The following is a 14767-nucleotide window of genomic DNA, read 5'->3' as shown; positions in this document are numbered from 1 at the left end:
TGGAAGTTAGGTTCTATTCTCTTAAGTATAAGCATTACTGGCTTCCTCTGACGGAACTGAAAGGGTGGCTTTGACCGACATCATCTTCAGAATGTCAACTAAAAAGAATCATCTGTGCCTGTTGAACGTGAAAACCACTTAAGTAATCTGGTCATTTTTGAAATTTTCTTTTAGTTATCCCTCAACCGTGTATGTTTATATGTTTGTCTATCTGTCCTTTGTATGAATGGGGCTAAAAACTAAGGTTATTGGGTTTAAAGATAGACATCAGTTCGATAACTTTTTGTTTAATTTTGCTGTGCCAAAGGTACTGTATCGGCAATAAATTGCTAAATTTTTTTGTTTAAACTACTAGCTGGTGTTGAGAATTGATTATTTGCAGAGTGTGGGATTAGAATCTTGGCATTTCTACATGACTTGTAGCTTTATCCCTCTGAATTTCTCCAAAAATTTGGTTACGTCTGAGGTTGGATGGATTGCCATTATAATTGCTTGGCCTATCCATTTTCTCTTTATTGATTTAAAGTGTTAGCGATCTTTCAGTGCTCTGGCTGCCAAAGATCGGCAAATACTGATCAAAGCTTCTGTTTCCTTCTTTGCTTCATAACCAAAAGCAACTTATCTAGGCAAAGTAGTTTATCTACTTTCAAAGATGTTGAACACCTTAACATTTCCTCTCTCTCTGTTCATGCCACCCATTATTTCATAGATCTCCTTAACTTTTGTCTCACTCTTCTGAAAGCAGAAACAAAGTATTAATTTAAGAACCATATCCATATTTTCCACTTCCATACGCAGGTTCCCATTTTAGTCTTGAATTGTTCATACTATTTTTGTGGTCTTGCTTTGTATTGTGTGTATTTATGAAGCATGTTGGAGTTTTCTTTGACATTTTCTTTTGTAGATTTTTTTCAACCTACCTGTTTCGAGCTGTTATGACATACCTCTGGAGCAGTTAGGATTGACCCAGGCCTTCAGACTAAAGATAGGAACACTACCTAATTTCACATCACACTTTCTATATTGTAGGTGGTGTTCAACCTTTGATTCTGGTTTTTGAATATTATGGTACAAATAGATCAGACAAAAACCATAATTGCCATCTTCAACATGCCACAAGCCATTTTAATAACCGTGGCAGTGGAATTAGGGCAGGATTTGAGCATGTGCCATTCATTTCAATGAAAGCTGTTGATTATTTTAATGGCCAACTGGTTCCACTGAAGTGGGATTTTGGTAGCTTTGCAGTGTAAATCTTGAAGTGTACCTATTAGACTTGGTGTGAATAGTCTGAACTTTTTGTGGGTTAATTTGGACAGCCAGACTAGACCTTCAGAGAGGTATGTTACTTCTTTGCTTCTGGTCCACGGCTTTTTGAGGGTGGTGGTGGTCAGGTGCTCTATGGGGCAGGTTATGTGCCCTTTGGGAGTGTGCTGTGGTGTCCTTCGGCATTGTTAAAAGCAGACATAAATGTATCATCTGCTGGAATTTGGCAGGATACTTGTACCAAATGAAACTAGGGAACAGATGATGGTTATATGTTAACTAAAGGATAATTGTGTGGTGTTTGATTTATGTATATATAGGGGTCCAAGTAATGAATGATGTTGGAGTTTGTGGTCTATGTGCTTTAAACTCTAACTTGTAAAAGTATATGACTGAACTCTGTCTAAACAGCATGTTAATCTCTGGTATTTAACAAGTGTGTTTTTAAAAAGTGCAACAGTTTATTACTGACAAGTTTGGCTAAACAGTCAACAGACCTGGCAAAGCTATTAAAAGCATTTCCAAAGTGTCAAGACCATGTGGCAAGGCAATTACAAGTACCACTCTTTTTAGATATTTAAAAAAACAATGCCTTAAGACTACTGTAACTTGCTGTTTCAGACTGTTGAGATAAACCTGAGGGATTTTCATAGTTCACTGTGCTGTTGCCAGGCAACAAGGTGCCCAATGATACAGAGACAGGACCAAGTTAATTTAGAAAGGGAATGTGCCTGTTCCTTCAGAAAGCTCTTTAACAGCAGAAGTGCTGTTAGTTTAGCTCCGTTCATCCCTTTATAACAAATCTCCAAAAACAGAAGGCTGTGGATGACATGAATTTTTTAGGAATCTCCATTAGATGTTAAGTGTGTTCAGTTAACAGTTTGGTTAAGGGGTTCGGGAAGACACATTAACTAAAAAGAGTGAAAACAAAACCACTGTATCTGGGACAACTAAAGGTGTTTTAGCTTGGAGACAGGGTGATGCTTCACTGAGATTTGGTTGTATATAAGTTTGAATTTGAGGTGAAAGTGTTGAATCTTTCTGATAGTTGTATTAACACCAGTTCAAATAGTTTGATATAATTAGTATTTTTCTTTTATATGTTCCTTTTTTAAAAAAGAAGTACATTGGCAGCCTGTTGTGAATGTATTCAACAACTGAGCACCATGGCGCTCATAGACTAAAAATTCAACTTGCAATCATTCAAGGCAGGTTTCACTCTGGCATCTGATTTGTCCAATATTATCATTGGCTGGAATTCTAATGTGATAAAACTGAATAAATGCAAGTTTGGATTCTTGATATTCTCTGTTCAAAATATGGGTTTGTCTTTGTGTTTGTTTTTCAAAAAAAACTACAATATCCATAACTCCAAGTGAGAGGAAATTAGCCAGAGCTACTAGGGGAGCTTAAACCCATTCCTGCCCAGAGGGATTAGGAGGAGAATTTCCCAGACTCTGACTTTTATTTTTAATCAGTGTTGGAAAGCTACTTGAGAGAGAAGCAAGTATGAAACTTCAAAGTGCTTCAAAGTCTTTTGATGGAGTAACTTGCGTTAGTAGCATTACTTAAAACTCCTCCCTTTTCTTAGCAATAAAATGATTGTGTAATGGATTAAAGACTTGTAAGGGTATCTAAGAATTAAATGAAGATAGAATCTGACCTAGCTGCCATGTCTCCCTCTAATATATTTAAAATTCTGGAGATATTCTTGTTTCCAGTACAATTTTTAAATATATTTAAAACAGTTAAAAGCTCAAAATCAATTGAGTGGTTTGAATTCCAATCACATGAATTTTTATTCGCATTATTTATTTACGAGGATCAATGCTTGACATAGTGTAAGGAGGGAAAGATAAGACACTCAAGAGGAAGCAATGCGATGAATAGAAAATAAGAAAGCAATTTAACTGAAATTGTACACTTACTACAATTTTTTTTTGTATTTACTGTGCTGTTCTCTTCATTGACTAACTTCCAGAATCAACATTTCGGTTCACCACTTGAAATGCTGCTATTTCAAATAACAGCTGAGCTTTCAGTATCATTAATATGGATCAGTTGATTTGATTCACGCTAATCTGTATCTGTATTTTCTTATGATGTTAACATTACACTTTTTAAGTTCAATTGATTCAGAAAGAAGTTGCCAGAAATCCTTAACTGAAGCCCACCAACAACAAATTTGACTAAATGACACATACAATAAAAATGTGTTCTAACAGTGTGAAGTTTCTCCATTACCAAATTGTAATCATTTTACTGCTCAATCCATATTCCTGGAATTGATTTATTTTATCATAATAAAATTGTCTTTGAGGTTAGATGATGGAGCTTTTCTACTAAAAGAGATCTTATTTGCTTTTTGAAGGTAGAATTCAGCATTTATAATTTGCCTAATAATTGAAATGTCAAGCACTATTTGGTACATTGTTACTTTTATTCACAAGCTTTCTAGATAGCTTAATTGTTAGGGACGCTTGTTTGTAAATACCAAGAGATAGCAGGAACTGCAGATGCTGGAGAATCTGAGATAACAAGGTATAGAGCTGGATGAACACAGCAGGCGAAGCAGCATCAGAGGAGCAAGAAGGCTGACGTTTTAGGCCTAGACCCTTCTTCAGATTTCTGTGTTCATCCAGCTCTACACCTTGTTATCTCTCTTTGTAAATACCAATCTTGTTTTGGAGAAAACAGAGCACTGTATTTTGATATTTACCATTACAAGGCATTTTCGTGCATAAATCATGTACAGGCTATGGGAGAATGGCATGCGATCGTTACTTTGGTAAGAAGAGTCAATCCTTCTAGATGGAAAAACATTGCAAGTGCATCACAGCCATTAGTGGAATTGATTCAGAAAGTTGCATGATAAGGTCAAGAGTTGTTGGGGCAAGGATTTGGAATGCAGGTCATTTTAGGTCAGTGGTACCCAACCTTTTCAGTATTAAAGCACATGTCAATGAAACAAACAATTCTGTTGCACATCCACTTTTATTCGCCTGAATTGATTGCTCATAAACATTAAACTTCGTGGCCTTACTAGAGTGCAACATTGCCCACAACAGGCTTAAAAAAAGACCGAAAACATTAATGTTTCAAATCCACTACCAAAAATCATCATCTTTGACTGTGAGCATAAACATGTTTTCATAATTTGCTCAACTCATTTATTTCTAACTCTTTCAACAATGGATCAGACTAAACACAACGTAGAATAAGTTGCAGTTTACAGGGTTAGTGGGGAAACTGGGTCTGCCAGTGTGCAAGAGCCTTTTGATCACAAGAGGAGCTGATGAGAGGTCTACCTGCAAATTTTGCTCCACTGACAAGTGCTCCCTCCTGTTACTTTTTATGTACACCATTGTTGACATTGCTAGCTCGCAGAGGTATGTTTGATTTTATTGTCACATGTACCAAGATACCGTGAAAAGCTCTGTTTACAAGTGGTACAGGCAGATCACAGCAAGCAAAGGATGAACAGATCAAAGAGACTTTGAGACATGCAGGTTACATTAATTGAGGCTAGAGTCCATTCAACAGTCTGCAGCCAGAAAGGAGCAGTTCCTGAACCTGCTTGTGCATGTGTTCAAGCTTCTGTTATCTTCTGCCTGAGAGAAGAGGTTGTAAGAGATCATTACCAGTGTGTGTTAGGTCTTTGTTGGCTGCCTTTCCATGACAGCGGGCCATGTAAACGGAGTCCATGGATGGAAGGTTAGTTTCAGTAATGGACTGGGCTGTGCACACCACCTTCTGTAGTCTTGCGGTTCTGGGCAGAGCAGTTGCTGTACCAAGCCATTATGCAACTGGATAGCATGCTTTCAATGGGGCATCTGTAGAAGTTGGTGAGGGACCTTACAGACATGCCAAATTTCCTGAGCTGCCTGAGGAAGAAGGCACATTGTTGTGCCTTCTTGAATGTCGCATTTACGTGCACAAACGGCCTGAGTACACAGCAGTAGCATGGTCTGAGATCGTTGGATACTTGTGTACTGCAGTCAGCCAAGACACACACAAACATTTCTCCAAACTTCGCCTTCATTGTACAGCCCGTTCATAGGTCACCATATTCTTTTTCTTTTAACATCAGCCTTTGTGATGAATCGGAAGACCATGACCTAAATGGATCACGTATCTATGTTGAGGGGGAAGTACAATTCAAAATTCTCTTGCAGTGCTTTTGAGACGTTTGAATATGAGGCTGTGCATCTTGACAGCTACACTGCTGCTGCTGATGCTCATGGAAACATCTCAAGTGAATCCCGTCCTGTTGTCTCTTGCCAGAGGTCTGGCTTTGACCTGAAACTTCTGAAGTTATCTGTGGTCAGGATCATCTTGTTCTTCTCCTACATTCTAATACTCAGCTCTTTAGATGGCTGAAAATGTCTGAGGATATGCTAGCTTAGCCAACCAATAATCATCAAATAGTAACTCTTTATAGGGCAGTTCATGCATTGTTGTAAATTCTGTCAGTTCTTTCTGGAGCTTAAGAACATGAGAGGGAACTTTTGCCTGAAACAACTCCAGAGGCTGGTATCCTGTCACAGTCACCCTTTTATTTACATGTTGAGAGTCCTTGAGACTGATCCAACTTCCTTGGAGTCAGCTCTGAGTGAACAGAGCCTCTGACACCCCTGTTTATATCTGTCAGCCAGGGCTCCCTGATTGTGGCTGTTAATCTGGTCTGATCAGGGAACTCATTCTGAGGTCCAACTGGCTGACCTCCTTACAATCATTACATTCCCCTGTGATAACCATCATACCATGGAGTGTAACAATTAAACTCTGATGCTTGGCCCTCATTTTTGCACGCAAAATAGTGTCAGTTTCAGTGCTGTGATTTTTGTAATTCACAAGTTGCACGGCTTGTTCAATTACTGCAGCTAACTTTAGCATAGGTTTGTTTATAAGAACTTCACGGTACAGGATGCAGTGGATGATTTGAATGTCAGGAGTTTGCTTTTTGACCTTACTGACAAATCTTTTGATTTTTCCCTGTCAGGGATGTTACTCTAGTGCAAAAGTTCCATCACATGGCCCAGGTAATTCTAACAAAAAAAATCACTCACTTATTTTCTCTCAAGTAGGTACCTGTTACTCAAAGTATTGCTTCTCCATTTTCGTGAAACATTAACTCCTTACAAAAGGGGAAAAAGCCAGTCTCCCGAATAGAGTTCCCATAAACTTAGCAAATGTTGGCCAGCAGCTGGCAGTGTCTGCTTATCAATGGACCTATCAATCTGCAAAGCAAACTTCCCACTAGTAGCTAACTTCCTTTGCAGCTAAGCTATCCATACCCATTTGTAAATTTCTTACTACTTCAGTGCAACTTACTTTCCCACTTCTTTGTCCATTTACAAATTACAGTACATTCTCTCTCTGCATGTAGCGAATTAAGATTGTAAGCAGCTGGGGCCTGAAGAGCAAAACCTGCGACACCCCACAAGTTGCAGGTTGCCTCTAAGAAAAAAAAGACCCATATATCTTGACTCTCTGCTTTCTATTAATTAGCCGATCCTCTATCCAAAAAAAATATTGTCTTGGATACTGAAGGGGAGGCAATGGCCTATTGAATTACTGCTGCACTGTTAATCCAGAGACCCACTAACGTTCTGGGGACCTGGGTTCAAATCCCGCCATGGCAGCTGGTGGAATTTGAATTCAATAAATATCTGGATTAATCCATTGCCGGTTGTCAGGATAAACCCATCTATTTCACTAATGTCCTTTAGGGAAGGAAACTGCCATCCTTACCAGGTCTAGCCTACGTGTGACTCCAGACCCACAGCAATGTGGTTGACTCTGAACTGCCCTCTGGGCAATTAAGGATGGGCAATATATGCCATCTGGCCAGTGATGCCTTCATCCCGTTAATGAATAAAGGGAAAAAATAATTACCCTTAACCTTCTGTGATCTTAGCTTGTGTATTAACCTTGTTATCCAGCATCTTCTCAAATATCTTCTTGAAGTCCAGTTGTGCTACATCTACATGAATCCCATTATCCACTTGCCGGTTACATCTTAGAAAAAGTCTAACAAATTAGTTAATCACAACTTAACCTTCATAAATCTGTACCAACTCTGAGATTATGTTTTGACTTTCCAAATGTCCTGTTAATACATCCTTTGTAATGGATTCCAACAATTTTTCAATGGCAGATGTTAAATTAACTGGTCTGCAGTTTCCTACTTTCTGCCTCCCTCACATTTCAAACAAGGGCATTTTTCCATTCAAACAGAATCTTGCCAGATTCGAGGGAATATCACCACTGCCACTTCCTTTAAAAGCTCAGGATGTAGGTCATCAGGCCCCAAGGACTTGACTGCCTTTACTTTTAATTCTAATTGTTTGCTCACTATTTTTTTCTGAGTAGTGGCAATTGTTCTGAGTTCCTCTTTTCATTAACTCTGCATTACCCTTTATTAGTGGGATAATTTCAAGAAGCATAACAGATTTTAAATGAGTCAAGATATCCTAATTTTACAGACAGATAACTCCAACTTCAGGCAGCTATCAATCAATGGAAACTGCTTGCCTGAATAGGTTGATTGCTGTAGCAAGAAGCTCAGCTGGTCATTGACTCATAAAATCTGAAAATTTTAAAAAAAAAAGGAAATTAAAGCAAATGGTCAGGCAGGTCATATGCTCGTTGTGAAGGATACTTTTATTCTAAGTGAGACAGACTGAGTGAGTATATTTGGAATTTCGTTCGGAGAGGGAATTTGGTGCATTTGGGGAAGGAACTGGTTTTAAGTGAGAACTAACATGTACCGTGTGACAAATTTGGTGAAGGGTAGGGAAGAAGACCTTTACTTTCAGCCTTCTGCACAATGTTAGAAATTAAATACAACAGAAGAAGCTATCTCAATGGTTGGTATTTTTAGAAACAATTTATTAGTATTGTAAATATTGTATTGTTTTATCAGTATTACGGAGTTTACTCACCAATCGAAAATGTTTTGGGACGTATGTGTTAGGAAGTAAGTTTAAAATGTAGGACCTCAGAAGTAGTGATCAAAGTGTTACTTCCGGTGCCACGTGCCAGGCAAAATAGAAATAGCAGGATATATCAGATGGTACAAGGAGGGAAGTTTCAGATTCCTGGGGCAATAATAAGGAAATAGGAACAGGAGTAGACCATGTGACCCCTCCGAACTTGCTCCACTGATCAATTGGATCATAATTGATTGGACATTCTTCAATGTCCTCCAGCATTGGGACCAGTTCTGGGATGGTGGGACCACTATGAATTGGACAAGTTGCACCTGTACAGGACTGGGACTGATGTTCTAGTGGGAGTATTTGCTAGAATGTTTGGGGAGGCTTTAAAGTGGCAAGGGAAAGTGAACTTCAGCAAGGGAGGGGAATCAAGGACAGTATATGGAGTATTCACATTAAAGTAGATGAATTAATTTCACAAATTGTTGAAATCAGGTATGATTTAGTTGGGGATTATGGAGATATGGCTGCATGCTGACCAGAAATGGGAATGGAACATCCAGGAATATTTAGTATTTAAGGAGGATAGACAAAAAGGGAAAAGGCAATGGAGTTGCACTGCTGGATAAAGAGAAAATTAATGCAGTAGTGACTTGAAGGATATTAGCTGTGGTGACGTGGAATCCTAGTGGGTAGAGCTGAGAATCACAAATCGTTTGTGAGGAATTTATGCAGACTCCCAAAATGTTATATAGACATTAGGAATGGCATTAAATGGGAAATTACAGATGCATGCAATAAAGGAAAACCTACAATTATGAGTGACTTTAATCTGCATATAGATTGGAGAAATCAAATTGGTAACAATACCATAGAGGACAAGTTCCTGGATACAAGATGGTTTTTACATTGAAGAACCAACTAGAGAACAGGCCATCCTAGACTGTATATTGTGTAATGAGAAAGGAATAATTGGCAACCTCGTTGTGAGGTCTCATAGGGATGAGGACTGTAATATTGTAGATGTCTTCATCAAGATGGAGAGTGACTTTGAGAATTTGGGGTCTATTTGAGATTAGAGGAAATTACGATGGTATGAAACACAAGCTGGCTATGGTAGATTAGGGAATGTTACTTAAACAGATGATGACAGACAGGCGATGGTAAACATTCAAGGCGTGCGCAGGTGAACTGAAACAGTTATTCATTCCTGCCAGTCACACAAGTAAAATGAGAAAAATGGCTGACAGGGGAAACTGGAGCTAGTCTTAGATCCAAGGAAGATGCATACAAATTGGTCATAAAAGAAATAGACCTGAGGAATGAGAACAGTTTAGAATTCAGCAAAGGAGGACCAAGGAATTATTAAGAAAAAGATAGTACAAGAGTAACCTTGCGGGCAGCATAAAAGAGTGACTGTAGAAGTTTTATAGGTATGTGAAGAGAGAAAGATTGAAGTCTGAAATAACTCCACAGAGGTGGTAACTATCACCATGTCACTCTTTATTTATGCATGAACAGTCCTTGACATTAGTGCTGACTCTGAATAAGGCAGTACTAGAGTGTCAGCATCTTAGACCTTTGCCGCCCTGTGTCAGCCAGGGCTCCCTGATTGGGGCTGTGAATCGGCCCAATCAGGGAACTCATTCTGTGAGGTTCAGCTGGCTGACCTCATTCCAGCCACTACAAAGGAAAGTGTAGGTCCCTTACAGTCAAAAACAAGGAAGTTTATAATGGGGAGCAATGAAATGGCTGATCAACTGAATGCATCCTTTGGTCCTGTTTGCTGGTATGTTATTTCTTTACTCCTTTGTATTGTTGGGAAGTAGTGTTTAAAGTGAGAAAACTGAAGGAAGTTAGTATTAGTAGGGAAATAATGTTGAGGAAATTGGGATTGAAGACCAATAAATCACCAGGGCCTGATAATCTCCATCCCATTGTACTTGGGGAGCTTGCCCTCGAAGTAGTGGATGCACTGGTTGTCCACTTCCAATAGTCTATAGACTGTGGAATAGTTTCTACAGATTGGAGGAAAGCTGATGTAACCCCTCTGTATTTTTAAAAAATGAAAGCAGAGAGACCTGTCAGCATGATGTCGATAGTGAGCAAAATGCTAGAGCCCATTATCATAGATTCAATTGCAAAACACTTGGAAAACAGTGGCAGGATCAGAGTCAAAACAGATTTACAAAAGGCAAATCATGCTTAACAAATCAATTGGAATTCTTTTGAGAATGTAACTAATACCCAATGAGCCAAAGGGTCTCTGTACGATTCTAACTAGTAGACTTGGTAAGGGGGAGCAGATGAATGTATTTTATTTACAGGAGGCTGGAAAAGAACAGCAAGCCAGCCCTGAAGAAGGGTAATACCTGAAACGTTAACCTCTCCTTCTCCAGACGCTGCCTTGCTGTGTTTTCCCAGCCTCCTGTTTGTCTGCCTTAGATTCCAGCATCTGCCGGCTTTTTGTCTCTAATGATGTATTTTATTTGACTTTCAGAAGGCTTTGAACAAAGTCCACACGACAGATTAGTGTGTAAAAATAAAGTGCATGGAATGTCGGGTAATTTATTAAGATTTTTGAATTTTGATTTTTCTTGTCATATGTACTCAAGTTCAAAAGTACAGGAGTTCAGTGAAAAGTGTGTAATGTTGCCACACAAGGTGCCATCTTAGGTACAAGAACCAAGGTACAGAATCTTAAGAACAAGGTAGAAAGAATGCTTCAGTAATTGTAGAACAGTGACTCCTTTTTGTTTAAAGTAGAAAATAAAGAAATAAATCTGAAAGTTTCGAACATTAAGATGGATAGAAAACTAGATGGCAGACAGGGAACTGTAGAAGTAATGTATCTTTTCCAAATGGCAGGCACTGACTGCTGGGGTACTATAGGGGATCAGCGCTAGGACTCCAGCTATTCACACTATATTAATGATTTCAACAAGGAAACTAAATGTAATATCTCCAAGCTTGCAAATGACACAAAGCTAGTTGGAAGCTAACTGTGAGAAGGATGCAGGGATGCTTTTGTGTGATTTGGGTAAGCTGAGTGGACAAATACATGGCCAACAAGAGACTCCTCAAGCAGGCACTCTACTTCCAGCTTCAAAACGACAGGCGAGTGCCGGGTGAACAGAGGAAGCACTTCAGCAATACCCCCAAGACCTTTATCTTTCAGAGTCACTCTGTCCTTGGCTAGCAGTGGTGAAGAGACTTGGGTGTTTGGTCCACGTATGGCCTTGACAGCACAGAAGGAACCATGCATGTTATGGTTGTTGCCCATTTGTTGGGCCTCCAGTGCTTTCTCCACCCACCACCTGACCTTTGTTGTGGGTTTGTTTTTGTACCTCTGCCTTCAGTCACCTGAAGCCCTGCCTTTTCTCTTATGAGTGCAGTTGTTGTTTTATAATCTGAAATGCCATGTGCTTTCAGCTTAATAGTTCGTAATCTCATGATCATTCTCATCAAACCAATCTTGGTATTTTCTGGTTGAGTGGCTGACTGGGTTTTTGCAGACATTGGTGGCCTTAAGGGCAGACCAGAGACTGTTGGGATCCTGTAACTCGGTGTCGCCAAGGGTTGTTAGGCTTGTGGAGAGAAGTTGATTGTATGTGGCTGTTTCTACCAGGCCTTTAAGAGCCTTAATGTTGAACTTTTTGTGGCACTGCTTCTGGTGTCTGCTGCAGTGGGGCTATATTTATGTTGATACCGTAAATGAGGCAGGTAGGGGAACCCATTGGGCAGAGCATAGTAGCCTCAGCCTTTCAGTTGCTCAACAGACTTGAGGTTTTTTAGCTTGTTTGGATGAGAATGAGAGTTTTGGGGTAGACAAGCTTACTAGCCATGGCATCGTGATACTGGAAACCATTGAGGTTAGTTGGAGGGAAATAAGAATAAATGCGTTGGTAGGGACCAGTAGAATGAGGGTGATTGACATTGTTCACTTCAAAGATTTAAGAGTCCAGACAACACTGTCTTACCTACACTTCCAGGGTTTGGGCTGGAGAAGGACCTGGAATGGGAAGGAGACAATTTATTGGTTGTGGTTAATGGTACCAATAAGATCAAAGTCAGGCACTACCTTAATAAGCAAAACCTTTAAAAGTAACAAGCTATGGATGTACAATTTGGTTTCTATGGGCATAAAGAATAGTAGGGGAAAGAAGACCCTCATGGGGATGATCTAATAGGCCCCTGAACAGTAACCACAAGATAGGAAGCAATATACACAAATAAATATTGTGCCCTCTTGAGCATGGGGCAGCAATAATCATGGCAGTTACCACATTTGTTTCTTAATTACTTTAAGCTTTAATTGTGTTAGATTATTTCTTTTTTGCTACAGGATAAGCAGACAGATATTAAGTTTCCTGAGCAGCTCTGTTTTTATAATGTGGAATTCCTAACATTCTAGCTAAGCAATGTCTTTTGCTGGTACCCTAGTGTTAGGATCAGCATTGCTTTGTGAGGGACGCACTTCTGTTTCATTTGGCAGTTGATTTGAGCTATTTACAAACAGTGTATGATTTTTCTGATCTTTGGTTTGCACAAATATTCCCCAACCATTAAGAGTCTGAAAATTGTGGATCTCAATTTTCTAAGAATTGAACAACCAGTTTAATCTCGGTGTCATTGTTGCTACGCAGGTTAAACTATATCAAATCATTTCAAATGCCTTCGTTTCTGCAGATGCTGTAAGTGGTGCTATTTACTGAGCACTTTAATTAATCCAGGTTTTTTTTGTGTTGTCATTTGAGGGATGAATATTGGTCAGAAAAACAGGGCTAACTTCCCAACAAACATGAAGTTCAGACTTGATGTTAATTCTGTTTCAATCTCCACATCCTGCTAGACCTACTGAGATTCTCCAGCATTCTCTGTACTTGTTTCATATTTCTAGCATCTACAATGTTTTTCCTTTATTCACGGATTAACTCTCTTGGTGTTCTTTGAAATATTGCCATGGGATCTTTCTCATGAATCCAAGCAGACATCTGAGTATGGCTTTACATTTCACCAAAAGGATGGCAACTGTAACTGTGCAGTGCTCTTTCAGTACTGCATTAGATGTAGCCTTCATTTTCATATTCCAACTCTGAACTCTTGAACCTGAAACCTTGTGATTCAGAGGCTGGTGTAGTACCAATTGACCCGTACGCACACTGAAAATTTTGCTTTTAGTTTTGAAGAATACTATTTTAATCAGTTTTCTTATTTTTTAAAGTTTAAAATATAACATGTTTATTTATTGCATTGCTTCATACATTGTATCAGTGACCACTATTTAGAAAGTGCTGTAAAGTGATGTGTAATGTTCTAATCTTGTGAAGGCATTATCCAATCAAGTTGTTTTAGTTTTTAATCTCTCCTTTTTGTTTAATGTGTATATTGGAGGTGATTTTAGTTCAGACTCAGTTTCCAGTCAGTCGACAAGCTGGACTGGAAACATTGGTGTGATTGAACCAAATTACGTAGAACCAAACAAACTGTTCGAGGTTGACAGGCAGGAGAAGTGATTTAACAATTTAATCAGGAGCATTGCTCACAGAGATCATACTTTGGGAAACTGCAGATGACTTTACCTCCAATAATTTAAGATGATGCAAAATCCCATGTACTATCTGTGAATATGATTTTGGAACCATTTTAATTGTGGTGAAGTCAGACTGGTGTTATGAATTAGTAATATTAACTTTGTTAACATTGCCGTTGAAGTTTTACAGCACAAGACTTTGTTTAGCCATAAACATGAAGGAATGCTGCAATACTGTTTTTTGTCATTTAAAAAAAAATGTGAATTTATAGATCTGTGCAAAACTCCTTGGGAGTTTACAGTCAGTTATGAAGATATAAATTGTTCATAAATTATTTAATTTGCTTTTATTATCTTTAGGTAACCACCCTCGTGAATACAAGCAGCAAGGGTCCATCAAGTAAAAAGAAAGGTCGATCCAAGAAAGCACATGTACTGGCTGCTTCTGTAGAACAAGCTACTCAGAATTTTTTAGAGAAGGGGGACCAGATTGCAAAGGAGAGCCAGGATCTGAAGGAGGAGCTTCTAGTGGCTGTGGATGATGTACGTAAACAAGGTGTGTATTTTTTGGTTTAAGTGTAGTTACGCAGTATTCTGGTTGAAGGGATTGTAAATGCACATGAGTGATTAGTGCTGTTTGTCTTCCTTTATAATGATTGTACTATGCAACTTTTTTTTAGTGGGGGAAGGTTTATTTTCTCCTTTTCATTCATTAACAACATCTGATGCTTGCTGTGGCGTTGAATGACTATAGACAGGCCATTTGAAGAGATGGATCTGAAAGTTAAATCCTGGCCTCAACAGCTAATCTCACAAGCATTTAGGAGAAGGAGTCAGTAGATAGTGTTGGATTATATCTGCCTGAGTGTGATCATTGTCATTTGAGTTTAGATCTGCAACCAAACATGCAAATTTCACAAATTAAATATGGAGTGAAAGGTAATGAGTTGTGCCAGAGGCTATACAGCTCAGCCTCTGTGACAGTATTGATTGTGAAATATTGTAATGAAACATTTATTACGCTTCA

The 14767-nt window shown here is 38.9% G+C and overlaps 1 protein-coding gene across 3 annotated transcripts in view; it reads left to right on the top strand.

Moving 5' to 3' along the window:
• Positions 1–14767, top strand: part of LOC109923508 (catenin alpha-2-like) — a 437044-nt gene that overhangs the window by 50090 nt on the left and 372187 nt on the right. For all 3 annotated transcript variants that reach the window (XM_048602775.1, XM_048602784.1, XM_020523539.2), the window contains exon 3: positions 14101–14296. In XM_048602775.1, coding sequence (XP_048458732.1) covers positions 14101–14296 — 196 coding nt within the window. The remainder of the gene's footprint in view (positions 1–14100; positions 14297–14767) is intronic.

The sequence above is a fragment of the Rhincodon typus genome, chromosome 1 (genome assembly GCF_021869965.1).
Source record: "Rhincodon typus isolate 14 chromosome 1, sRhiTyp1.1, whole genome shotgun sequence".
NCBI classification, from domain to species: domain Eukaryota; kingdom Metazoa; phylum Chordata; class Chondrichthyes; order Orectolobiformes; family Rhincodontidae; genus Rhincodon; species Rhincodon typus.
The sequence above is the reverse complement of the archived record's forward strand: the minus strand, read 5'-3'. Positions and strand labels throughout refer to the sequence as shown.